The sequence below is a fragment of the Squalius cephalus genome (genome assembly GCF_949319135.1).
Source record: "Squalius cephalus genome assembly, chromosome: 21".
Lineage (NCBI taxonomy): Eukaryota > Metazoa > Chordata > Actinopteri > Cypriniformes > Leuciscidae > Squalius > Squalius cephalus.
The window spans coordinates 31,356,135-31,383,557 of record NC_137142.1 but is presented as its reverse complement, the minus strand read 5'-3'; the positions used below and the strand labels follow the sequence as shown (position 1 = coordinate 31,383,557).

The following is a 27,423-nucleotide window of genomic DNA, read 5'->3' as shown; positions in this document are numbered from 1 at the left end:
TACTTCACTTTGGGCGCCTGAGCTCTTCGCGGGGTCTCACTTGTAATCTGTTGTGATGCATATTCCCGTAGACCCGACCACGAGCAGACGGTTCACGCCGCCCTCCGCCTCGTTCCCGTGCCCTAAAGTGACCGAGAACCCGAGTATGAACGCATCGGGTCCGCTGCGGTCCGGGCGGCCCGTGGAGACCCGCTCCGTGGTGGACGTGCTGGCCGATCACGCCGGAGAGCTGGTGCGCACGGACAGCCCAAACTTTCTCTGCTCGGTCCTGCCGTCACACTGGAGGTGCAACAAAACTCTGCCTGTGGCTTTTAAGGTAAATTATTTTCTGTACTATAACTTATTTCACGGCTAGATTAAAAAGTCAGTCAACACACGCCAAATAGCTGCTCGCGAGCAGAGCTCGCGCTCTCCTGAAGAGATAACCATAGCAACAGCAGGCTGCGCGAGCGTTTTCCGTTAGAATCACGGGAGCATCAACAAACCAAGTACTATTTTTTCTTATACATTTTTACATAATATATATCATTATCTGGTAACAAAATGAGGGTTTTTTTTTGTTGTTGTTGTTGTTGTTGTTTTAAATATCTGTAAGATAGTTGACGTTTGGTTAACTATAGGGGCGCCAAAATACAATTATGTTGCGCGAGCCAAGTTTACCTACTGATAAAAAAATCCTTTAAAAAGTCAACTTACCTGAACGTCACTGAATACTTAAAACACTGCTTGCAGATTTTATCTATTTATCTATATCTATTTTTTTCATTTATTTGTTTTGATAGCGTGGTGACATAATTCTGCCTGTCTGATAATATGAACAGAATTTGAACAAATCACGTCAGAGACAATTCGGCACATTTTTCTCTTTTCTCTGCATTGAATTTTATTATTTTTATTTAATTGGAAATGTAGCAATATTTTTTTTTATAATTATCGCATCAACGACATTTAGGTTATAATGTTTTATTTGCGAAAATAAGCAAATAAATATGCAACTGATATTCATATCTAAATTGTATTAATTTTATTTGCCATACAAACACAACCGTGAAATTGTCAAAAGTAATTTAAATAAAATTGCTTCTTACAGATTATATCTGAAGGAAGCGATGTTCTCGCAGAGCTAATCATACATCTAAATATTAAATGCATTTCAGTGTACGCCTATATATGAGCAAGATTATGTTGTAATAATTATTTTGTAGGGTTGCAACCCGGATTTGTTTGGTTTGGGGTTTGGGGTTTATTGGGTTTGTTTGTGTTGCTGATTAGGTTTGTTGGGTTTCTCTGTGTGTTTATTATCAGGTGGTGGCTCTTGGTGATGTTCCTGACGGGACCCTGGTTACGGTGATGGCGGGAAATGATGAGAATTATTCCGCGGAGCTGAGAAACGCGTCTGCCGTCATGAAGAATCAGGTGGCGCGATTCAACGACCTGCGCTTCGTGGGAAGGAGCGGGAGAGGTGCCACATCTACCAATCTGTTTATCTGTCTGTGATCTGATGCATGCGTGTTGTTAAAATCCAACAACATTATGATAAAAAAAAGAAATGAATTTAAAGCATAGCAGTTCATTTTTCTTCATTCATACAAAGACAGGACACAACTTGAAATGCATAAACTGCCATGCATTTAAACTTGTAATGAAGATTTATTCAACAAATAGGCTAAGGAGTTGTGGAGCAAAGGCTAAAACAGCATTCTTCAGTCACTTGTCCCAGAGAAATAATTTCCCCGCTGCAGAATTTTCTTAAACGATTTGAGCTTTACAAACCATCTTGTTTACACACCTAAAAACACCCTACCTCTTACATAGCTCACATTCTTTCACAAGCTTTTCCTTCTCGTCTTTTTCCTCTTGGCCCCGCTCCTCGCACTCACATTTTTCCTGTAAATGTTTCACTTTAAATAGTTGCAGACGGATGAGTGGAAAGCGCTGCAGTGTGCGAATTAAAAGTACCTTTCATTTCTGCAGTCAATTACCCCACCCTCATAGCCCTCATACAAGCCACGGCTTTCTCCCCCTCAAAGCGCAGCTTCATTGCATTTAGAGATCACACACGCACACACACACACACACACACATGCACACAGACACAGCGGAGTCCCGGGAACAATCTGGAACGCATTGTCTGACTAATCCACATCATAAACGCATTTGAAAGCGCATCAAAGCTGTAGTGCTGTCTCTTTTCAGAGGAAACTCATTCATTTCTCCCAGCTGTGTGTGACCCACCTCACTGGGATTGTGCATGAATCTTTTATTTCATGCAGCCTATGGGAGTTTCTATCTTTACCTTAGGGCTTTTCCGGTATAGGCAACTTTATTTTTTACAATCGAAAAGATAGTCCATAGATAGTCCTGTACGCCACTTTCCAGATTAAACTAAGAAAAATTATGCAAATGTCATATGAAGATTGTTTTGTCATCGGGACATTGCTAAAATACTGACTGCACAATATTTGTTATTGTTGTAAACCACAAATACTTTCCATGTTTCTCGCTGCTACACTCAATCTGACTCAACATACCAACAGTGGGGTTGAAAAATCAGAGACCACTTGCTTTCTCTTCTCTTTTTTTTTACACATTTTATGCATCATATTTTCAGAGAAAAGTTGATTTTAAAAATTTAAATAAAATTTAGAATGCCGAATTTGGTTTGTCAACAGCACTCAAGCTACATGAACAAAACTTAACAAGCTTGATTCGAGAATGTTTATGCTTATTTCTTGGATTAAATGAATTTATTTCTGCGGTCTCATACTTTTGGATCGTGCCAATACCTTTTAAAACTGACAAGTGACATTGTGTCTCTGTGTCTTCCTGTCATCCTCAGGAAAGAGCTTCACACTGACCATCACAGTGTTCACTGGCCCACCCCAGGTCGCCACATACCACCGCGCTATTAAAGTCACCGTGGACGGACCTCGAGAGCCAAGACGTGAGTACAATTCCCCTGAGCGACTATCAAAAAGAGCGTTAACCGAGGTGTATGATTGTTTCCAGAAGCGCTAACAATGACAACATTATCTTGGTTTGGAAACCACCTCTTTGCATGACAATGTACTGCTTGAACTTGAATGGCTTGTTTTGTAAAAGTATTAGAATTATTCACTGAGCCATTTTAACTGATTCGTTAAAAGTGGACTTTCACCGGTCATGCTGTGTGCATGAAACCAGTGCAGTATGCAAAGAAAGATGTGTCGTCTGCTTTATTGATATATTGTCTGCATATAATTTCATGCTAGACTGCAAATCACAACTCTGTTGAAATTGCATTGCTTTTGCGGTGAAGTAGGCACTGTTTCATAGCAAGGGAAAGTATTTAAGGAGGTGATATGAGATGAGATAGACTCTTCTTTTGTGTCTGCTTTATACCGTGTTATTTACTGAAGTAAAAACCAAGCTGAGCAGTCTTTAGAACATGTGCCAAGTAAAACAGATTAGATAATCTGTTTGTGCCTGGAGTTTTTCTTTCTGTATTATAGCTGGTAGGTTTATTATTGCACACTACGTTGCATTTTGTAGCTAAATCGGTGAAGATACGTAAAAGTATTGATATTATACTATGTTAGGTGGAGTATTCGGAAGGGGCGACGAGTATTTGAACTATTTTCAGAACAGCGACGGCTTTAAAAGACTTATGAGTCACCCGCAGTCGATACCTGGGAATAGAGCCACTGTGTGTGTGTGTGTGTGTGTGTGTGTGTGTGTGTGTTCCCAAAATGTACCGTGCAGTGTATTTCTGTGAGTAAGTGTTGGTTTCGATGGCTCCCTGTATTCTCGTGTTTGGGTTTATACATACCTGCACAGCAGCATGTGTTAATATTAAACAGCAAACAGTCCTTCGTGGTCTAGATGGTTGCCAACCTCAGATGTCAGTTGTGGTGTGTTATTAAGCCTTTCGGGCACAGAGAGTGAGGGTGCGTCTCTGAGCCGCAAACAAAGAGGGTTCAATGAAAGTGGCCACTCTCTCTGACCAGCGGGGTCAGCAGTGCCTGACCGCATTAGAGCCGCTGTATTAACACAGCACTGAACGCCTGCTAGGGGTACAGATCCATAACACTAATGCAGCCGCGACCACAACCAGATAGAGCGAGAGATAACGGATAAAGTCAGTGCTGCTGTTTACATTTTGTCATATTTGTTCGGACACTTACCCCCCAAAAATTATTTGGACACTGTAATGAATTTATTTAATTGCACTAAATATCAAACCAAGTGGCATTTATAGCACAAGTACATGTTTTAAGCGAAACCACAGTTTTTGTAAACTTTTTAAAACTTTGTGGTGGGCAAATACTAGTGGAACATGTCCACCTGTGGTTACTCTAGAAATGCTAGGACACCTGGGTAAATTTGAGGAGAACTGACTTCATACATCCAAAAAAGTGATGTTAAGTGAAGGCTATCAAGAACATGCCCTGGCTTCACCCCATTTCAAAATGATTTTTTGACAATTAAGCTCATCCTCCTGCCAATTCTATAAAAAAAAAAATCTAAATTAAAAAAATATTTTTCTTACAAATATTACATTAATATTTGAATATAATATTTATACATTTATTTATATAATACATTTGTACAATTGTATTTCAATTTTTGTTTTACTGTATTACAGCAATGAGAACTTATTTTGAGAGAAAATGTGCTTTATAGTCATTAAAATGATGCAAACAATGCAAACAATTCTTATTGTCCTAAAAATTGGCTTCATTTTCTTTATATATATTTTTTTTTCTTTCTTTTGAAAGTTTGAAATGTAGTAAAAAGCGTGGTACCCAGTTAGGTCTGTGGAAAGCTCCTAGCATCACTTGAGCAAATGCCACTTGGTTTTATATTTTGTAAAATGCAATGGCATGTAATAATGCAAAGTACATGCAAAAATCCCTTTTGGTTCAATCCGGCGCTTTGTTTATCTTTTTGTTAGTGTGTAATGCTATATTTCCTCATGCATGTCATATTTATCATGTTGGCTCTCTGACATTTGGCTTGTAATGATTCTTTAGAGTCGTTTCCTGTAGAGCGGGTCACATTGCCATAGCGTGCCTGATCTGTAGCCTGCGCTCACTCAACTATCACTAATGAACAGGTGCTTCAGACACAATGCAGTGGGAAATTGTGTGAGTGGTTATGGTGCGGTTAGACTTAGAGATGCGAAATGACTTCAGACTCCGCAATGAATATGAGACAGGACATGAGGGCTAAATGGTAAATAATTATAATCTTTAATGGTTTGATCCCCTGTCAAAAATCTTTTTCAGTCATGCAAAATGAAACCCAGCGAAAATGCCTGCCCATGTCTGCAAGTGTATGGAAGTGACTGGAACACTAAGGCTACGTTCACACTGCGAGCCTTAGTGCTCAGTTCTGATTTGTTGCTCAGATCTGATTTTTTTGTATAGCCTAGCTGTTCACATTGTTGACAATATCAGATTCCAGCGCAAACATATCATGGTCCTGGAGTGACCCGCATGCACAAAAGAATGATAAAAAGCATGCTGTCGTACGGAATAGGGCTGTCATAGGGCATTAAAGTAAGAGAATACGCATTTATTTATAGTGTGATCTGCCATGGAAGCCAGCGAATTTATGCGCAGGCAATATAAAAAAACTAATGCAAAAAAGGAGTGCATAATTTTTAAACATTTATGAAACGAGCCCTCATGTTTTGCTTGTATATAGAGCTGTCCCTGTTATACTTATGAGTTCTGAGACTGTCCTTCACTGACCCTTCAACTTCAGGTGTGTTAAATCTCTGAAGTGACTCCCATGAGCGCAGAATTGTGACGAATGTTGCTCTAGAAAGATGTAAAAGTCTCATGAATTCCGATTTGACTGTTCAGATCGAGGTCGCGTTGCAAAACATCTGACCTGTATCAGATTTAGGACCACTTATGGAAGTGGCACATATCGGAATTGAAAAGATCAGATTCCATGTGGTTTGCGCTGTTCACACTGTCATGAGAAAAACAGAGTCACATATTAGCAAAATAATTGGATTTCGGCTAAGTGACCAGCCCATAATGCTTAAAACTAATGTGCAAGTTCGCCACAATCGTAGATTGAAGAGTGCGTGTGTGTGTTTTTTTTTTGTGTATTCTACTTTTGTCAGATATGTTGTGTTGATGGCATCTTTCATGAGAAAAACCACACCCTCCCCTCCCCCAGGCGCGGGCTGACTGAGGCTGTGTGTGTACTTTGATAGTGCTGCCAATAGAATAATACCTCATTAATGTTTACCTACGGAGTTGATAAACCTGATAGACGGGACCCCCCCCCCACCCACCCACACACACACACACACACACACACACACACACACACACACACACACACACACACACACACACACACACACAAAAACACACACAGAACAGAAGCACAGGCATCTTGAAATGTTGAATGCTCTCCATACTTAGCATAGATAAATTGGTGCCAGGAATATTTAGACACTTTATTCGCACGTAAAATGCACTGTAAAAAAAATGTATTCAACGTTACTTGCCATTTCTTTGTAATTATTTGTGAAATTTACTAGCCATTTCTGAGTGAAAATTGTTCACCAAATCCTACACCAAATTTGTTCAGTGTATAAATGTTATTACCTAACAACCGATCAAACCAGCAGCATTAGTTTTTAGAAAATCCCCAGTTTGTTATGTCATTGCAAAAATACCCCAGAAAAATGAAGTTAGTTCTATGAAAAGCTTATGCAGAATTTGAGCACAGATGCTAGGTGGATTGATATTGTATGAGAAGAGAAGAGAAGAGAAGAGAAGAGAAGAGAAGAGAAGAGAAGAGAAGAGAAGAGAAGAGAAGAGAAGAGAAGAGAAGAGAAGAGAAGAGAAGAGACGAGACAATTATAGTCAGGGGTTTCGAGTTCGACTGTATTTGCATTTTGGCACACATCTCTCAGAGGGCATGTAAATCTTTTAACAATATCATTTGCTGTGTTATTTTTCCACAGATATCATTCTGTGTTTCTGTAAATAAAGGAGTGTACATACATACATTACTATGTATGTGTGTGCGTAAAACACCTGCCAGGTGTGTCATCCATTAAATTATGCATGCCACACCCATATATATGCTTAGTTCTGCATATTGCAGATGATAATTTAATAATTCAAAAAGAAAGATAAAAGTATAGATAAAACTCCTACTGGCTCTTTGGGAAAGTCTGACTGCATGCTTTAAAGGGATCATATTTGCTATCGTTTTCTTCATTTGAGATGTTGAGATCTCATTTGAGATTTTTCTTTCCTTTGGGAGGATACAAATCTTGCATTTGTGCGAGTGTTCTGCAATTTTTAATGGTGGTATCATCACACTAATGCTATTAACAATCGTTCTGCTATCTGTGCATCATAAGAATGTTTCTTCAAAGCAACGCTGGTGGACATGGCTAACGGCGAGTGGCATCTTTCGTCACCACTGACGCTAAATATGAATGGAGCCAATATCGGATGGCAAATGAATGGAATGCGTTTGATAAACGAACAGACGTTTCATTACAGTGAAAACAAATGGTCAAGCTTGCAGTGCAGATTTAGCCACTGAATGTGCTCATGGCTGCTTTAGCATGCATGCAATGAATCCTTGCAGATCCTAGAGCTACAGCTCAGCGTTTGACAAAAAAAAAGGGTATTTGAGGATATAAAGGATGATTCTGTCCTAGTTATATTCTCCTCCCAGTCATATTTTCTTTTCTTTGAGGGTTAACCTCGACAAAGGCTGACAAGAGAGCCATTATCTATACACCCATGCAGAAGTCACAAACACACACTCAATATCTCCATCCCTCATGTTCCAATCTCAACCTGTGTTTGCAGACACCATTAGCTGCTTTAAAGACTAATTTAATAAAGTAGCATAATAAAGCACCTCACAGTCCATGATAAACGTCTGAGAGGCATTGGGTAGGAGAGAGAGACAGAAAGGAGAGGGAGGAGTGTTACGGGAACATTATAGTGAATCATCTGTTTATTTTTCTGCCATTTTTAACAGTGAGGAAAATTCTGCAAATAGCCTAATTGAAGAAGCGAGATGTGCCCAGACTTCCAGTAACACACACACACACGCAGAGCTTGTTGGGAAAAGGAGAATTTCTCTCTGTCAAAGCGTAGTGTTTCAACATTTTAGGTTCATATCATGAGGAATCAATTTATCCTTGATCTTTTGAGATAAAAGACTTCATTGTGCCATGAAAACTATCATTTTTCAAGCTCAAAACTTTCTCGTTCCGCACTTCTGACGTCAGACAGATACATTTGACCATGACCGCCATACATTAATGAGGCCTGTTTGAATGTGTTCAAACAGAGTATGATTTATGTTTATGTGTGTGAACAATAAGACTGAAACCTATTCTGCGTGATAGAAATATCTCTGTATCAGTTCTCACACTCCTGCAAGCTGCAGTTGCGTCAAATCCTGTCACAAGCACACACACGCGTGGGCGCTTGCGTTTTGAAATCAAGGGTCTCTTCCTGCCCTTTAACACCTCTAGCAGTTCTCATCAGATCACCTCCTTTCTCTGTCATCTCCTCCCTAATTTCCACTCCATCTTCCAGAATAATCTCAAATAAAGTCTTCAGACAGTCAGTCTCCTCTGAGAGCTGCACGCTTAAAGAGCCGGGTGAAATTCCTCACGCGAAAACTCAGTTGCGTTTAAATTTCATTAGCTTGGCAAGGGAATGCGCTCCTAAATCACACTCTTAACACAAAGCGTGCTCGTTCTTTTGTCCTATAAAACCCAGGCATTATATTTCAGAACATTCCAGCTGCATACAGCCAGCAGAGAGCAGAACACCTCCGTTAGATGCAACACCTCCGTCTTGTGCTTACAAGAGTCAAATGCATGTCGTATCATCTGGGTCAGAAGGGTTTCTTGGTTTGAGTTACAACTAGGCCAACCAAACACCAAACCACTCATTTGCAGGTGCATGCACATATGAACACAATAGCTCTGACATGCACACTGCCAGTCAAAGGTTTGGACTCAACTGCTCGTTGTTTATATGATTATTTTATACGTTTAAGAAAAAGAGGAGGGCCATCAAAATTGTGAAATAACAGAGTGTGAGAACTATGTTGTAAATTATTTTTGACTAACTATTGTGAAACAAGTGAACTAATTTTTTCTTTTTTCTTTTTGAAAAATTATTTTTTCAAGAAATGTTATATATGTATTATTCATTATTAAAATATTATAAAATATATTTCAAAATGTAGCATATTTTTGTTAAGGAGTATTTGTAGCACACATCCAAAAACACATATGCAATTTCTCAGTGAAGTCACAAACACCCACAAACACATGTGCGCTGTTACGCCCTTTTTGCTTTTAATGCTTTTCTGCATAAGAACAGGAAAAGCAAAGAGGGCGTAACAAACACTGACACTGAAAACACAAAGCGGTGGGTGACTGCCTCTGGCTCGTGTATTGTCTAATGGATATGGGCAGTATTGAAGGGTCTTTATCAATTTACCCTAGAGAATGAATTAAGGACCAGAGATAATAATAAAAGAGACTCTTTATTCCCTCGGATTTCCACATGACGAGAAGTGTTTGAGACACTGTACAACTTATTACAGGGACTTGCTCAAGGCCAATAATGATGGCTTATGGCTTAACCACTACACAAGAATATGTTTTAATTTCATTTCAATTAGGGAAATGCAGCTTCAATTTTTCATGTAGTTACAGTCATTTCTTCTTTATTTTCATGCATATTTGAAGGTAAAGTAGCTGTATCAGTATGAAAGAACCAAAAAAAAAGGTACAATAAAATTACTTTTTTTATTTAAGAATTGTCCTACTCCCAGGGTACTTTTGATATCATTAATATTAAAATTTGAGGGGCAGAAAAATCTCAGAAACAGAGTGCCGTGTGCAGTTTGAGGTTGAATAGAGGCTCTGTTCAGGATTTTAGTTTACTCCCCAACACACTTCACTGGCACAAACCCGTTTCCTGTCATGGGATGATGGGATTGGTCAAGCACTGCTCTGACATCACAACAGCTCTCAGATGGACAGAGAGTGAGTGTGTGAGTGGTTCGAAAAAGAAGACAGGTGCAGTGATCTTAGCAGATGTAGAAACGTCTCCAGCGTTCGTTACTACGGAAGCACACTTTCATCTGAGGCCTCGGTAACCACACCTGACGTTCGCACAAACTTACTCCCACCAACTGTCAACTACAACGGTGGAGGATAAAACAGGTGGAGCTCTGCATTCATTTAACACATCGAGACATTTCAAGTCATATAGAACTGCTTTACAATGCATTTTCAGAGATGGTAACCCTATTGAACAAATTCAGAATACTCTCATCCTCAGACGGGCCGTCCAAAGTCTGACACACACCATCCGAAGCATACTGCGCATAAAAATAGGAATCGCATGTTTGCATTTTGGGAGATCTAAGATTTTTGTCAGTCTGCCTGAACGTTGTGTTTACAAGATACTGAGTTGATATGCAATGAGCATTTTTACTAATCATTGAATTACCAAGTTTAATTTTTCCATGTCTTTTTTTATTAGTGTAAATGGCACGTAAAAAAAAAAAAAAAAAAAAAGAATTGTGGTTGGTAATTTTATGCCAAAAGTCAAAAGTTCTGCAGAATTGCTTTTAAAAATGAATCATTTTAATGACACATAGCACATGAAAAATAATTGATGAAAATAATTGTTTGTAAACGTCCCTCATTTCAGAAAATCCAGCAAAATTTTATTTTTCTCCAAACCTTCTTCAGTCGGTCGAGCTAAAGCACGCGTTACCGTCTGTGCAGATCAATTTCACAATGTTATCAAATGCCTGTCAGCCCCATTTATAGACACCCATACAAATATTAACAGTGTGCCCGCCGTAACATGTCTGGCCCTCCACAGCAAATGTCGAGTTTCAGTCCTGCCCAAATGCATACACACTCCGCCAGCGCTAAAAGAGCCTGTGTTCTGTCTGTCCAAAAGGGGAACATATGTTTCTTTCTTTTCATCGTTAAAGAGAGAGAATGAAGAGAGAGAGAGAGAGAAGGAAGGAAGCTGGGCGTATCAGTCAGTTGATCAGTGCAAGTATGAAAGCTGAAAGTGTGCAGAGAGGGCCTCTGTGTACACATACTCCATGTGCAGAAAGTACGAAATCGGATGAATGATGACGATGGCTATACTTCTTATATCCCAGAACTGTTAGTGGGCAGGATGGTTAAACTTTAAGTAATGCTAAAACGGTTAGTCAAGATGAGGAAGACATAACATTAACCAGTTTGGTCATTTGTGGAAATGCTGAATTTCTGGTGAAAAATAGTTATTGTCTGTGTTTGCATGTCAATCTGCGCATTATTGGTGTAAATTAGTCAGGGGTCATTTATGAACATTTAGTTCATTGCATCTGTCACATGACACATAAATGAAAGACTCAAGAGTTGAACTAATTTTTCATTCAGAAAGAAATTAAGTGATATCTTAATGAATGATCCATTGAATCATTTACTCAACCGATTCATTCGAAAACATTAATTCATTCAATACCCAATTCAAGTGTCTTTGAGTCATTAAATCATTGATAATCGAGAATTATATGACAATCGATGATGATTATATGTTTACATTGTAAATATATTGTTTATATAATTTGTATATAATCTGATATATAATATAACCTGACAATCTGATAATACTTCTTCTTTTGTGACTTGACAAATTACATTTCAGTACAAATTAATCTATGCTGCATGAAAAATAACACACACCCTAACCCATGGTGAAACATTAAAATGCATTTGAAGGTGAGAATTTGATTTGAACATCTTTATTAAGAGGTTGTGGTGTACATCTATATCTCCATCATGCAGTGTCTGTTGCAGTTGTGTTCATCCCAGTCCATTTCCCCATGACATGTGCGTGTATGTGTGTATGAGAGGGATCCACTCTAATTAGTGTGTCTGTGTGTGTCCTGTGGTTATGATATCATTCTCACAAAAAGTCAACATTCCTGTCTAAGTGCCTCCTTACCTATGAAATATTCATTCATCCATAATAATTCAGACAGGGTGAATGTAGCCAGGGCAGATGTAGGGTTTGACCCCACAGCCGTAACACTGCTCACACTAGTGCCTGAACAGAAAGGGTTTAACTGTGGGACTTTACAACTGCATTAAGAAGATATACAGGATGTCACAATATAGTGACTTAAGAGTACAGCTTTAAAACAAATGCTTACTAAAAGAAAAGTGTAATATTTATGCATGCATTTGACTGCTCTTTTGTACCATAGGAGCTGTAAAGGAGATCTCAGTTGTTTTGCATTTAAGTGTTAACTTTGTCTCCTGAAATGTATTGAGAGAAATAAAAATAGACACAAATGAGTCATACAGCAAGAGTAGAACTAGAAAATGAATGTGGATAGCAGCTCATATCATTGATGATAAATTTGATTGATGTTGATTGCAGATTTTTGGAGACATTGTTGAGATCTTTTCTCAAACACGTGTGAGATCTCTTCTTTTTCTCGTGGACATCTGACAAGTTGGGGGGAAAAAGTCTTTAGTTGTTTTCTATTTAATCTCATTGCAGTCTAGGAGAAACAACTGAGAAATATTTTTTTCTTTCCTCTGGGATTATGTGTTTGTTTATCTTTCACGTTATAAACAAACCAAAAAGTACAAAAAAAGGACTATTTATCATTTAGATCGAATGAGAGAGGGAGACAGTGCATGGCAACAAATGGAGGGAGCGATAAACTAACAGAAATATTACCCCAGGGGTAAAGAAAAACGTGGAGTGATGCATTGCCCTTGGGTGAAAGAGAGGGCAAGAACACATAAAATCCATATCACAGCGTCTGTTATCTCTCTATATCTGAATAAAACATTCAAATACAGCCATTACTCCACATTAAAAACCACAAAATGTTCACATGTTCTTCACACAAGCCACTGATAGTCACATTAAACTCATCCATTAGAGCTGACCAGACTCCACATATGATGATGATGATAGTGTGTGTGTGTGTGTGTGTGTGTAATTGCTATTGAAGTGGGATGGCAAATTATTGTCAGTGATAAACACACACACACACACACACACTCATAGCGAGGTTTTTCTTGGTGATTTCCTCTGTGGATCATCAAGCATTACATGAGTCACGACTGAGTACACAGCTCTGTCTGAAAGCCATAAGCTCTTTTCCAGACCATTTTACACAATATCTGTGTATTTTTATGCTTATTAGAACATGATGTTGTTAGTTTTGTGAAATGCTAATGTCAAACTTTATTGGAATCATTTGCGAGAGTTGCTGCCTATGTGAAGTGTGTGCATAACCATAAAAATGTTTATAGTAATGCATAACCATATAGTTGATTTGCATAAACAAGACAACTAAATGAGTCATTTGAAGTGCTTTAACAAGTTTCACATTTCTGGCTCGATTTATTTCAAATAAGTGTCTTAACTATAAATTGCCTGTACAAAAACTGAGGGGTGCGTCAAATGTATGTTCCGGTTCATTCTCATTCTAATAACCCATTGCATGTGTCTCTGCAGGTCACCGTGTGAAGCCGGACGACCCTCACAAGCAGTTTTCCGATCGCCTGAGTGACATCGAGCGTTTCCAGAGGGCCAGTCTGAGGATGAACCCTGGCAACGGGACCGCCCGCCCCCACCAATCCCATTACAGTCCCTCCAGCACCACACAGATACCAGGTGTGTTTTGTCCCTGGATGCCCTACAGATCCTGGGTATGTGTTTGTTAGAGTCAGACGTTAGCTCGTCACAACAACTCGCACCTCGACGTCTGGAATCTAGCAACCCCTCTCGATCTCGGCTCCCACGTCAGCGTGTGTGATAGTGGGCGAGGATACGTTCTCAGACGCATGTAAAGACCTTTGAGCATGATGTCTGCTAGCAAAACAGCAAAACTCTCACTCTCTCCAAGGCACGTATGCACCTCGCTTACAGTCTATCTTTCTATTTTCTGTCCCTCTCGCTCAAATAAACATACACACCCAGGCACTTTTCGCACCCCACCCTTCACTCACCCACCTGTTCTCATACGCGGCAATGTGTGTGTGTTGCTGAAATGTGCTTCTTTTATTAATTCTTGTTTGCTCACTGTTTCTGCAGTGCAGACTGAATCACTCACATTTCTAAAGAACTCAAACTGGTGTGTTTTTTTTACAGCCATCTGAGCAGTCGTGACTCACGTTTCAATCAAACTCTCATAGTTGCTCGTCTCTGCTCAGCACAGTCATTAGCTAAGAAAGATCAAGCGTTTATGAGCATTTTGTTTAGTTCTTTCAACCATTAGGGGCGTAAACTTATGAATGTATTCCTTACTACTCTCGATTTGTAAGTTGGATAGTGTTTGTAAGCTGGAAATCTTGTATATCAAACAGATATGTTTTGATTGGCTTTGATTTTGTCATTTCGTTAAACAATTTCGCCTTTTTTATTTGTTTTTGTTTGCTCGCTGCATCTGTAGTGTTGGCAGAGTCGCTCATATTTCTAATATCAACTCAACAGAGTTGGCGTGGGTTATACGATTATCTAAGCAGTCGTGACTCACGTCTCTCTACGATCCATCAAAAAGCGAGAAAGACCAAATGCTCCCGAGGGGCGTATCACGGCCTGCAGTTCTTTCATCTTTCTTTTTATTCTTTTGACCATTCACATATGAAGTCAAATAATTTATAATATCTAATGAGAATAATGAGAATTATTATAAAAATATGTAATAATTATTTTAAGAAAAAAAAATTCTATTAGAATTGATATAATGATCAAATATATTTTATATTAGTATAAAATATGATTAGTTAAACATTTAAATATTTATGCATAAACTATATATATATTTAATATTATAATATTGTTGTTTTTTATTTATATAAAAAGTATCTGATTTTATCTAATATATTTAAAATATTTCAAGGCATTTAGACAAACAATACCTTGTGTTTGGTTAGGAGTCAGGACATGATGTAATGGTCAACTGGAACCCAAAAAAGTCTGGTTTCTTTCGTAACCGTCATTATTTATGAGTAGTTTATCCATCATGCGCTGTTGAATTAGAGGCGCTGGATGTTTCAGTGGTGTTTTTGTTTGGGGTATTTGGTAAATTCCTCCATCAGATTGACCTAAATTCTGAAGGGTGGACTCTTATTCTAGCATTCTTGCAAAACCAAAGCTGTGACTCATCCAGAGCTCAGCGCGAGAAGAATGGGAGATTTACACGTACCGCATCAGTGTGCTTGAGCGGGTAAAGCACGTCTAGTATCCATATCTGCAGGTGGATTAGGACAGGAATTATGTCTTTATGAGCTGTCAGAGGCCAAGACTGCCGACACACACATTTCTAGCAGACATAACACATTAACAGAGCTTTAGCTGTCGGGAGACTGCGTGTCTGTCACTGCTGTAGGCCTGTGTGTGTGTGATACATCAAAACCTGACTGTTATGTCTGATATTAACACTGTCTCTCTGTCTGTCTCTCGTATCGTCCCAACTTCATCTTTATATCTAAATCTTAACACACACACACACATTGTGTCAGACAGCTCTGTGTGGTATGAGGTTTGCAGACAGACATGTGTAAGATAGACATGTTTAATCAGATTTATTACCTTCATCACACAGTAATTAGATGGTCTCTCATTCCACCTGAGTGATGCAAACTGTGTGTGTGTGTGTGTGTGTCTGGTGTTGATTGCATCATCCCGGAGTCTTGAGGTTAGCAGATTGTTGATGACTGTAAACAGATATTAAGTTACAAAATTCACAGCACAAACACAGACATGGTTCATAGTTAAACAGATTTGTCAAAGCACACAGCGCCGTCCCACAAACACACGTCCACACACCTATTGTCATGCCAGAGGAGCAGGGAGGCGAATTCAAGTTGGCATTAGTTAACATGCAGCAACTTGCTTCAGATGAAAATAAAACGAACAAGGAATAAACAAACGAAAAGTTCATTTGAGTTCACTGAAGAGAAGAAAAGAGATGCGGGCAGAGCTGTGTGGTGTGTACTCATGCGCTCATGCACATCCCACAGGCTGCGGAACTGACAAACACATCAAATATATCTGTCAAATATTTTCATTTCTATTAATTACATGTTGTTATATATTTATTAAATAATAATTTTGTAAATTTGTAAATTATCATTTTCATTATATATATATATTATATGACATGAGAGCTGGAAGGAAATGTTCTCAATTGTCACAAAATAATGGCAAGCTGTGTAAGACAGTCAGTGAACGGACAGTCCACTCCGTGTGTGTGTGTGTGTATGTGACTTCAGAAAACGTTTGAGAGTTGTAAGTAGGTGTGGTGAAAGATCTGACATATAACCAGACTTCATGGTGGCTGTGTTTGTTTTTGCTGGTACTGAGGAAAGCATGCATTTCCACTCAGTGTTATATACAGCTCTCTCTCTCTCTCTCTCTCTCTCTCTCTCTCTCTCTCTCTCTCTCTCTCTCTCTCTCTCTCTCTCTCTCTCTCTCTCTCGCTCTCTCTCGTATTTCATATAGATAGAAAACACACCATCTATCCTTAGTGCTTCACAACAGGGTATTTAAATGAATCAGTAAATAGTTTATTTGATCAATGAATGAATCATTCACATGATCAGTCTGACTGAACTGATTCACTAGAACAAACTGATTCAAAACTGGTTCAGTCAATCTACACTGCTGTTTGTTGGCATTATAGCCAAAAATAGATGAGTGACTGTCATCCTAGTCCTCTCAGAGATGCACAAAGCTCTCAGTTACGCACATATTGTACTGCTCACAGACAGTTTCTGTGACACTGCTTTAATAGCAGTAGAGATCTGTCTGTTATTGACGTTGTGCAACGGCCAATCAAAATATTTGAGTGAGATGTTTATTTTCAGCAGAAGCACCAGCTGTGGCCTGAATAAGAGCATTTATACTGAAGAATTTATCATTGTGCAGAGAAAACCAGAGAGAGAGAGAGAGACTGGGAACAGTGTGCCATTAGTGGTGTTTGCTAAGGCAAGCATCATTATTACTATTGCACATACTTACGGATTTAGGGATTTATTCAAACTCCTTACCCTAAGTATTAAACTCTAGTGTGTAACATGTCCCATAATGCTTGTTGAGGACATATGTGCTTGTATTTTTGGATCTGATCTGATTTATGACTTTAAAAATAAAATGGGGAAATTGAGTAGACTTGTATTGAAGGAGGGACTCGGGCCATCTAGAGACCAGAACATGACTTGGGTTGCAATGATCTCTCCAGAACATTCTAGAAACCACAACTAGCATCATGCTGGCAAGTTTTGCATGGACAAGCACCACTCATATTTTTCTCAGAAAATGTAAAAATGTAGTTGCATACGTCTCATATCTCATACGTGTATGTGTGTGTTGCAACGATTAGCTTGTAACAACTATCTCATCTCAGACTGAGCGCAAACAGGATTCATTTGCATGTCAAATTGGCAGTTCAGTGCGCTGACACACACACACACACACACACACACACACACACAAACATACTCTATATTTCCCAAAGTATCTTATTTTAGACTTGTGCAGCGACTGTTGCGTTTGTGTGTGCGAGATAGCTGCGTGTTAATGCTGATGGAGTGATTTAAAAGCTCAGATCATACACACACACACACAAAGGCATCACGCGCTAAAGATAAGATATGTGATAATCACACACACCTTTAACAGACACCCAAAATATCATTCCTCGTGACACGCTGATGCTTTTCTTGGCTTGTCAGCAAAACAGAAAGATTTCAAAGTTATCTACTCATACACATGCATTTTGACAGATGGAGCTCTAACGTGTGTGTGTGTGTGTGTGTGTGTGTGTGTGTGTGTGTGTGTGTGTGTGTGTGTGTGTGTGTGTGTGTGTGTGTCTGTGTGTAACGTGACACCAGCATAAGATTTCATGTTTGTTTTTCTCAGCACCTTTGATGAAAACACTAGCAGCTCTTTCACACTGAGCGTGTGTGGACAAATTCACTCTGTCGCAATCCTACAAACACACACAGATAGGGCTGGGCGGTTATAATATTCACTGTTTATTCATGATGATTTTGCTGCCTAATTAAAATTAAAATTAAGCAACCGCATTTCCGGTTTAAACTGCGTTAGCAAAAATGATGTTGGTCAGTTCAGATGACTTCCAATAATCAGTTTGTTTCGTTCGGTGAACTGATTCAAAACCGATTCAACAATTAATGTTTCATTTTTCTAAAATTCAAAAATGTTTACATTTAATAAAATGTTCAAGGAAAATATGTTGATTTTGCTGTTTATTATTATATATTGTTATATTGCTGCATATAAGTGAAAAAAAATATTTTTTATTATTTGTGTCAATTTAAAAAAAAATGGAAATAAATAGCAAATACATAAATATCAATATACAGATATCTTAAATATTGTCAAAAAAGTATATAGAATTTTCTTTTAACTGCATGTACTTTTAACAGCGCTTTATTATTTATTGCATTCATATTTATGTTTTTTTTTATATCACTGCATATGAATTACATTTTATTTTATTATTATTTGTGTTAATTTACAGCAATTGTTAAGATCAAATACAAATTAAGAGCAAATTAATAGATATCTTAAATAATGTCAGAGGGATATAAAATATTAAGATTTTTTAGCAATATCACATATCGCATTATTATTTATTTATTTATTTTTGTATTAATATTTTGGTTTGATACATTTACAAAAATTGCAATGTGTGTGTGTGTGTGTGTATTGTATGTATCTCATAGATTACCAGTTGACAAGTGATTAAATATGTATGTGTTTTTGTTGCAGGATTATGGCCAGATCAGATGGACGCTCCTGCACTGAAGACATGCAAAGTGGAAGATGACTTACGCTGGTCAGGTAAGAGACTTTACAAACACACACCGGTACACATTATGTCTATAAAGAATAAGAATTCACACAAAGATGTCGTTTCGAAACCCTTTTGACTTTCTTTATTTACTTTTTGTGGTGATCTACTCCATACCCACACATCTTTTTCAGGAATATGAATTTTTATTTCATTTATTTTTTTGCATAAATGTTCATTGGTGCTCTTTTATGTTGTTAGTAGTTTAATAAGAGAATTAATCACTGTTATATATAGATAATCAAAAACCACACACACACACACACACACACACACACACACACACACACACACACACACACACACACACACACACACACACACACACACACACACACACACCGTTTACCTCAAATGACTTCTTTGATATGCAGATGTGTGTGGGTGTGTTGCAGTCCTAATGGGTGAATCATAATATTAATGATCCAATCAAAACGCAGCATTTTTGTGGAGGAGGGGGGGGATGAAACAAACAGAATGTAAAAAATGATCTACTTTCGCTTTCACACACACGCATGGACCCAGAAACAACAATAAACATTCTCTATGTGTGAAATACACACACACCCACCCACATACAAACACTCTCACTTGAAAACATTCACACAAACTCTCGCTGCCATGGACACACGGTCACATACCTGGAGCTGGCAAGGTTTTCCTTCCCCGCGGCGACGCAGAATTCCTGCCCTTCCTGTTCCCGCAAACCCCACACATCCAAACCAGCTGAGTCATCTTTACCTCCACCACACACAAACACCCACCAGCCCCTGTGATATTTAAGTTATAGCTTTCTTTAATTGCACTTTGACTGATTTATTGCTCCTAATAGACTTGCAGTTTGTCAGGTGGCATTTTTCAAAACACCAGATGGCAGTTTCATCATAATTCCGGCTCTGTAAAGTGAGGAAATATTTGACGTTTATTAAAGGCCACAATGCACACTCCAGCCAAATATATTGCCACTCTTCTACTGAGTGTTTCATTTCAGTCTGTAGTCACTTATGGGAGTGATTTTTTTCATGCATATTTTCATGTATCAAAAATAGCACAAAAACTTTGCTTGTCAATTATCACAAGATAGTTCAGGATATTCACTCCTACATTTAATTGTGGTTTTCATTCTTTGCAGTGTGTATGTGGACAAAGAGAGTTTCAAAACTTCATTTAGATAGATTTATAATTTAAAATTTAATTTTAGAAATTAGATATTTGTTCTAGAACCCCCAAATATGGAATCGATCAGATCATATTATTGCAAAGTTTACCAGAAAATAATTTTATTGCTCAGAGTTTGCTCTTACATTACTTAGAAGATTTAATGCCATCTGGTTTGTAAATATGTCTCATTTAAGTATCAATTTTGTCTCTAAATCTTTAAAATAAGCAAAAATGTATTAATTGTTGACATACAGTAAAAAGAACGTGAATAGCTCAGATCATTTGGTCTTGGAAGAACTTGATGAGAAATGTTTGAGCTCATATTGAGATGTCTGACTTCATCTGAGCTCAGCATGAGACGTGTTTGAGATCGCGTCTGAAACTTTAGAAGAGACTACATCTGAGGAGTTGCAGAGTTTGCTTCTTCTCTCCATCTCATTGCTGTCCATTAGAAGCAATTGTGATATGAAGTAGATCTAATTTGCGCTTTCTCTGTCCTGTTGGTTCAGAAGCCATGTGTTCTCTGCTGCAGACTTGCGTGAGTGTAATGTTGACTCACCGCTCTGAACTGCGGCGATCAAAAACGCCTGCAGGAATTATGAGATCCAACCGTTCTTATATTTCATAATAATTGCTTCCGAAAGAACTAAATATTGATTCCTTTCAAAGTCCTAGAAAAGCAAAAGCTGCTTAATAATTGTGTGTTTTTTGGATCAATAATAATACAGTCATTTCAACAAATGGATTTTAGAGTCAACAAGGACAGAATTCCTCACTTTAGGAAAAATAAAAGAAGCATTCCTGATCTATTCACAAATGTGTCTCATTGTGATCCAGGTATTGAATCAATGACCTGATTTGTAAATCTCCAGTAGAGTATCAGATGTTTGTGAATGGTAACCTGACCCATGCTGATGTATGAGATCGCAGCGCGGCACATGTCGGAGATTAGCTAGTTTGCATGCGACATGCTGTGTTGTCTTATGGACTACAGCTCTAACATAAACACACTAGATCTACATGTTTGCCTGCGTCTCAGGTTCTCTGCGTGTCAGAGTGACATGCCATTACCTTCAGTTATCATTAATCAACATCCAGTGCAAACATTGAGCCACTTCAGTCTTTTACCTACTTGGAAAACTAGGCTGTAATAGTATTTGGTTGAAAGTTACTCTTACCTGCATTTACAGTGATCTGCATCTGGACACTAAAGTCACATTTATAATAGATATACACACTAATAAGTTTTAATATATTACATACTGTATATATATATATATATATATATATACATATTAGGGCTGTGAAACGATTAATCGCATCCAAAATAAAAGTTTGTTTTTACATAATATATGTGTGTGTTTGTATATATAAATATACACACATGCATATATTTAAGAAATAGTTGCTTATATATACTGTATATATATAATTTGTATTATAAATAAATATAAATATTTTATATATAAATAACACATTTTTCTTAAATATATACATGCATGTGTGTGTTTATATATACAAAATAATTATGCACAGCACACACATATATTATGTAAGCATAAACTTTTATTTTGGATGCGATGAATCGCGATTAATCGTTTCACAGCCCTAATATATATATATATACAGTATACAAAATGAAGATCTTATGGTTGTCAAACGTTAGTGGAACATAGTGTGCAACAACAGTTGGTTAAAAGTAATAGTTTGGGGCCGCTGTGTATTTGTCAGGTTGTAGCAGTAGTTTGGTTGGTTCCTGTGGGTTTGTTTCACCAGTTGAGCAAAAAACCACATAGTAGAAACTCAAACCATGAACAAGTAGGCAAGTCTGGGATCCACAAAGATATGTGGTATTTTTGATATCCTACATTCTGACGCAAATATACAGGATTTGATTAGATTATATACAGAGTAACAAGTATATATTTCAGTCTTTATGTCTCTATGTCTTTCTCTCTCCTGGCCACATGATTTGCCTGGTCCAGGTGTAATCCATCTGTTTTTGCATTGCCATTTTACAGGTGAGGGCCGAGATTTGCATCCGCACCAGAACCCTGATCCCCACTCAAACATGCACAATTCCTGCTGACTAGCTACTGCTTGCTCTTCTGTTAACAAACAAAATCTGCAGTCAAATGAGGCAAACCTCTGTAGTGAGCCGGGTTACACGCTTGACTGTGGGCTAGTGGAACACGGCGAACTGAACTGCTCACTGGGATGGGGGAAGGATAACGTAACGATAGGGGTCATTCTCATGAAACCGTGATAGTTTGTCCATTACATTTCTTTCAATCTGAATTTTAAAGAAGTTCTAAATTGCCATTGAAGAACAATTCCCCCCTCTACTATTCTGACTAGTCATTAACAAATATTCTTTACATTATATTATAAAATATGAAATATTTTTATTTATATTAATATTGCTTCTGCTAAAAAATCCTGTTAACTGTTTTATTCATATTCATTTTAGTTTGAATCGTGTGGACAAAAAAGGGAAAACCCAAACCTATATTTGGAATATTTATTTTATATTATATTAATATTCAATGTTAATATTGTTTCTGTAGAAAATGTGTTTTTTTCCCTTAACCGTTTAAATTAATATTAATGTAATAATGTTCATTAATAGTAATATTTTTTCCCCATAATTGTTTTTTTCATCTTTATAATGTTATTTTCATCATTAATATTAATATTATTTAAGGGGAAAATTACATAGAATAATGGGTTATACCACATGCTTTCCTTCTCTTTGCTCTTTTAAAGAGTTTTTCCACTGATACTAATGTAGATCATCTGTATTCATGGAAACACCGCAAACTAGTAATTCTCTAGAGCAGTGGTCTTCGAAAGGGGGTCAATAGTGTGTTTTCTATGATTTTTGTGGTACAAACATCATAAAGTATGTCAAAACATTAATATGGCACTATATGCAAGTTTTCATTGGCCAGGCATAAAATGAAACTCTCAATTTTTATAATAACAATAACAAAATGTTTCTATCCACCAAGGGGATGTTCGAGCAACCTTCTGGAAACGTTCATGTTGTTAGTATCCTGTGAGGCACTAGAGGGAGACACTGAGTCTGAACATGTGTGTGTGTGTGTGAGGGTAGTGAGGGTTAACAGTGTCTACAGTTTGGGTGTTATATCTGGTTTGCAGCTGTTTCTCAACTCATTTGTCAGATTTCCGCTTTTCGTAATTAATCTCGTATGGTGTGTGGTCCTGGTAAACCCTATGTTATGAGGACAAAATATCCCCACAAAGATTGGCAATATCTGAAATCCTCGTTCTTGTGGGGAATTTTTTTGGTCCCCATAAGGAAAACAGCTTATAAATCAGACTAAATTATGTTTTTTGAAAACTATGTTTTTTTGGTAGGTTTAGAGGATAGAAAATACATTTTAAACAGTATAAAAATCATTATGTCAATGGAAAGTCGCCATAAAACGTGAAAACCGAATGTGTGTGCGCGCGCACATAACTCTGGCTGGAATTTGTGGCCATTTCAGTTGAATCAACAGCAGCTGAAATCTTGAATTCTCCTCGGTTCGAATCAGATCCGGGCCCCCCAAAAGTGTAAAAGAGAAAGTCAACACCCCTCAGAGAGAAAGAGAGAGAGAGGGGGGGAAGTTGAGGATATTGAAATGGAACTGTATGCTTTTCTCTCTCTTTCTCTGTTTCTGTTTGTAAATGGACCCAGTGCCCCAGACAAACGGGGGAGAGACTTTTAAACAAGTCAGTGGCACGCACAGACGGCGTTCTCCTCCCTCAGGCGCCTGCATGCCAAAGCCTGCTCCAGTATCCCAGCAGCCCTTGCTCATATGCGGGCAATAAGCAGAAAAATAAAGCTAGAAAACAGATCAAACTGGCAGAAACGGGCAGCAGTTTGTGTGCAGGTGCAGGTGCACAGATGTTTCCCTTACACCTGTTCACACAGGACATACCAGTCTTCATCATCTTCTTCCTCCCCAGCCTCGTAACCTTACGCTTGCACTGTTTTTACAGTCTCTCAATAGGGTTCTGTGGCAATTGTTCATCTGATGAATTTGACAGATCATTTTAATATATTGCATATTAAATATTAACATAGTATAATATAATCACTTAAATGGTAAAGTCCTGAAAATGTAAGATTTTATAATAATTTTATTTATTTAATTTTTTTTTTTTTATTATTATTATATTTTTAAATAAACATTTAATTTTTTTATTTTATTTAATTCAGTCTTGGTCTGAAATTTTTTATTTTTTTGAAAATTTGTAAAAATGTAAACATTATTTTGTAATCCTAGAAAGCATGGAAATTCTTCGCCCAAAAATTGTGGAATATTGTGTACATTACTTGCATTCTGTTTTTCTTATTTTTGTTTCAAATTCTTGTTATTGTAATGCAAAAAAAAAAGATCAAATCATTTACGTTTACAAAAACAGGCATCACTATCTTTTTGCAAAATAATATTTTTGTTTTGATTTTGGGGTGAAATGTTCTATTCCTTTTGTTGACGTTGCAGTTTCTTTAGACTTGAGTGATTGATTTGAACTCAGTTTTATGGTTTGACTTTTATTTGAGCAAAAAAAGTAGATGCATTCTTACTTGGGATCATTTCTGGGTCACAAACATTGAGTATTTTTTTAATTGAATTTCAGATGATTTAATCCATCATTTATTTTTGATGTATATTCATGAAATTGTTTAGATGTTAAACTGTCGCTTTCTTTATCTTCAGGTTCGGAGCTGTTCCAGCAGAGGACATCCTTCCCGTCTCTGTCTCCATTAACGGCTCCTCGTTTCTCTGATTCACACATGCATTATCCGGGTCCGTTCAGCTACTCTGCTAACCCGTCCAGCACTGGAATCGGTGGTCTCAGTGTAGCCGGCATGCCCACCTCCAGCCGCTACCACACCTACCTGCCTCCTCCCTATCCTGGCAACCAGAACCAGAACTCACACTTCCAGACCAACTCCTCGCCGTACCACCTGTACTACGGCACCGGGTCCGGCTCCTACCAGTTCTCCATGGTCCCGACCGGCGGCGCCGGATCAGGAGGCGACAGGTCACCCACCCGCATGCTGACGTCCTGCACCGCGGCGGGTGGAGCTGGCGTCACCGCTGGAGGAAACAACAGCCTGCTGAACGCCAGCCTCGGGAACCAGAGCGACGGTGTGGATGCCGACGGAAGCCACAGCAACTCGCCCACAGCGATGAGCGCGTCGACGCGCATAGACGAGTCCGTCTGGAGGCCTTACTGAGAGAGACTGAGAGGAGAGGGCGAAATTAAGAGGAAGGTGAAAGTCTTGCATGTTTGATCGTTTTTTTTTGTTTCTTTGTCCTTCTATGACGTCAGTCGCTGATCGTGATCAAATGACCAGAAGTTAGTTTGACTGGCTGGTGACCTTTTGCTCTGGACGCTCCATACGGCACAGAAACGGACCAAAACTGAAGGAGGACACAAGTCTCACGGGAAATTAAGGTGTATATAGATAGAATAAAAATTATCATAAAAAAAAGAAGAAAAGGCATCCCATAGTAATATATCAGCGACTTTTTTGTTACTGAAAAAGCTGAACAAACCAAAGAAAAGCAGGTTCTTCACGGACATATTCTGATGGGCCTGAAACTGAAAAAAGACAATTTATCCAGCCTTACAAACCAATCTGCCTGAAAGCTGTAATTCCCAGAGTGCTTTGCAACCACGAAACGCTGCAGAGATGAAAGCGTTTGTCATGCAGACAGTATGAAAGAGCTTCACGGAGCTGCTGGGACTTTTAATGTGTAAATATACCAAAAATGTCGCACGCGACTTTCAGGTACTTTCCAAAATTGCTAAAAAAAACTCTTGAAATGGTGAGATGTGATCATATAATACAAATGTGGGCAAATGTGAGATGTTATGACTATGGGTTTTTAATAAAAAAAAAAAAAAAAAAAAAAGGATTTTAGCGGGAATCACAAAACCTGTCAGGAACATATCCAGGTCATATTTATTTAACATATTTTGCTGAAAATTTAAATTTGTCATTCATATTTTTTTGCATTCCTACATTATTTTAATCAAAATGAAGCAGGTTTGATCCTCAGATTCTTATTGTAATGCAAAACATAATGATGTATTATGCAAAATCATTGAAATTTACAATTGAACTTTATGCAAAAAATGATTTTTGTTTTGATTTTGGGGTGAAATGTGATCTGGATGTGTTTTTGTGAGATTCACCCTTTAGCTGTGGGGTCTTGATTTGCAGAAACGTAAAACAGTGTCTAAAGACAGACAGGTGTTTGAAATATTTTTTTTTTTTTCATTTGGTGTCTTGCTTTTCACCAAAATCACAAACAATTAATTTGTCTTTGAACTTGTGGAGACTTGTCTTTTTTGGAATAGTTTTAAGAGTAATTATTTCTTTCTCAGTGTTGATCGCTTTTTATGACTTTGCAGTTTCTTAAAACGATTCTGATCTGTTTGCGCTCAGTTTTATGGTTTGTGTATTTTTTTTTTTTTTTTTTTTTTTACATTTAATTTATTTGAGCCAAAGTGGACGCGTTCCTATTCTGGGTCGTTTCCGGGTCACAAGCATTTCGTATTTCTTTTTTTTCTTCTTCTTTTTTTTCAATTTAATTTTTAATCTTTGTTTTAATATAAAATTGGAAGTTGTGCTACTGTAATATATTCTTTCTAAATTATACAAAACAAATTTTAATGTAATGTCTATGTTTTTCCAATGCAGCTTTAATGCACTAAAACATTTATTTAAGATGTTATGTGTCCTTGTAAACCACATAATGGAGACATTCTTACCAGATTGAGTTCCACATGATATTTAGTCATACTGCCTGAAAGGCCAAAGAGTCCAACAATCACCTGTTGTCATCTATGTCTCTAAAGTGTGAAAAATATGTTGCTCTAAGCACTTACATTATGTGTCTATTTTTCCTACCTTGTTCTTGGGATGACTGAAATCGGAGACAATAATTGGGCACGTTTGAAAGGAGATCAGTCTCGATTATTTGAATAACAAAACCATGCATATGCTCATACAAGGAGGGTAAAGTGGCCGTGACACACACACACACATTCGCGTAACAGGTGTAAGTGAATATTTCAGCCCATAACCCAGAGGTTTTTTCCCATGCTCACACCTGCTGCCTTCACCTGAGGGCGAAGAGCCCCAAAAGAGCAAAGGAAACAAGTAGAAAGATGGATGAAGAGAGCCATATCTCCTTTCGCAATCATTGGTCATCCTTCAGGCCTTGTTATCCAAGCAGAAGTGCCCGTGTTCAGATTGATTCACGGCCACTTTGATGCCTTTATGGCGGCGGTAATTTTCCTTCCCATTGTGCC

At 37.9% G+C, this 27,423-nt stretch overlaps 1 protein-coding gene across 5 annotated transcripts in view; it reads left to right on the top strand.

The window, feature by feature from the left end:
• The window catches only part of runx3 (RUNX family transcription factor 3), a 54,564-nt gene extending 27,253 nt beyond the window's left edge, over positions 1-27,311 (top strand). For all 5 annotated transcript variants that reach the window (XM_079856022.1, XM_079856025.1, XM_079856023.1 and 2 more), the window contains 6 exons: positions 72-316; positions 1,306-1,462; positions 2,840-2,944; positions 13,554-13,712; positions 18,840-18,911; positions 24,813-27,311. In XM_079856022.1, the coding sequence (XP_079712148.1) occupies positions 72-316; positions 1,306-1,462; positions 2,840-2,944; positions 13,554-13,712; positions 18,840-18,911; positions 24,813-25,336 (1,262 nt within the window). In that variant the 3' untranslated portion in view covers positions 25,337-27,311. The remainder of the gene's footprint in view (positions 1-71; positions 317-1,305; positions 1,463-2,839; positions 2,945-13,553; positions 13,713-18,839; positions 18,912-24,812) is intronic.
• Positions 27,312-27,423: the final 112 nt, after the last annotated feature.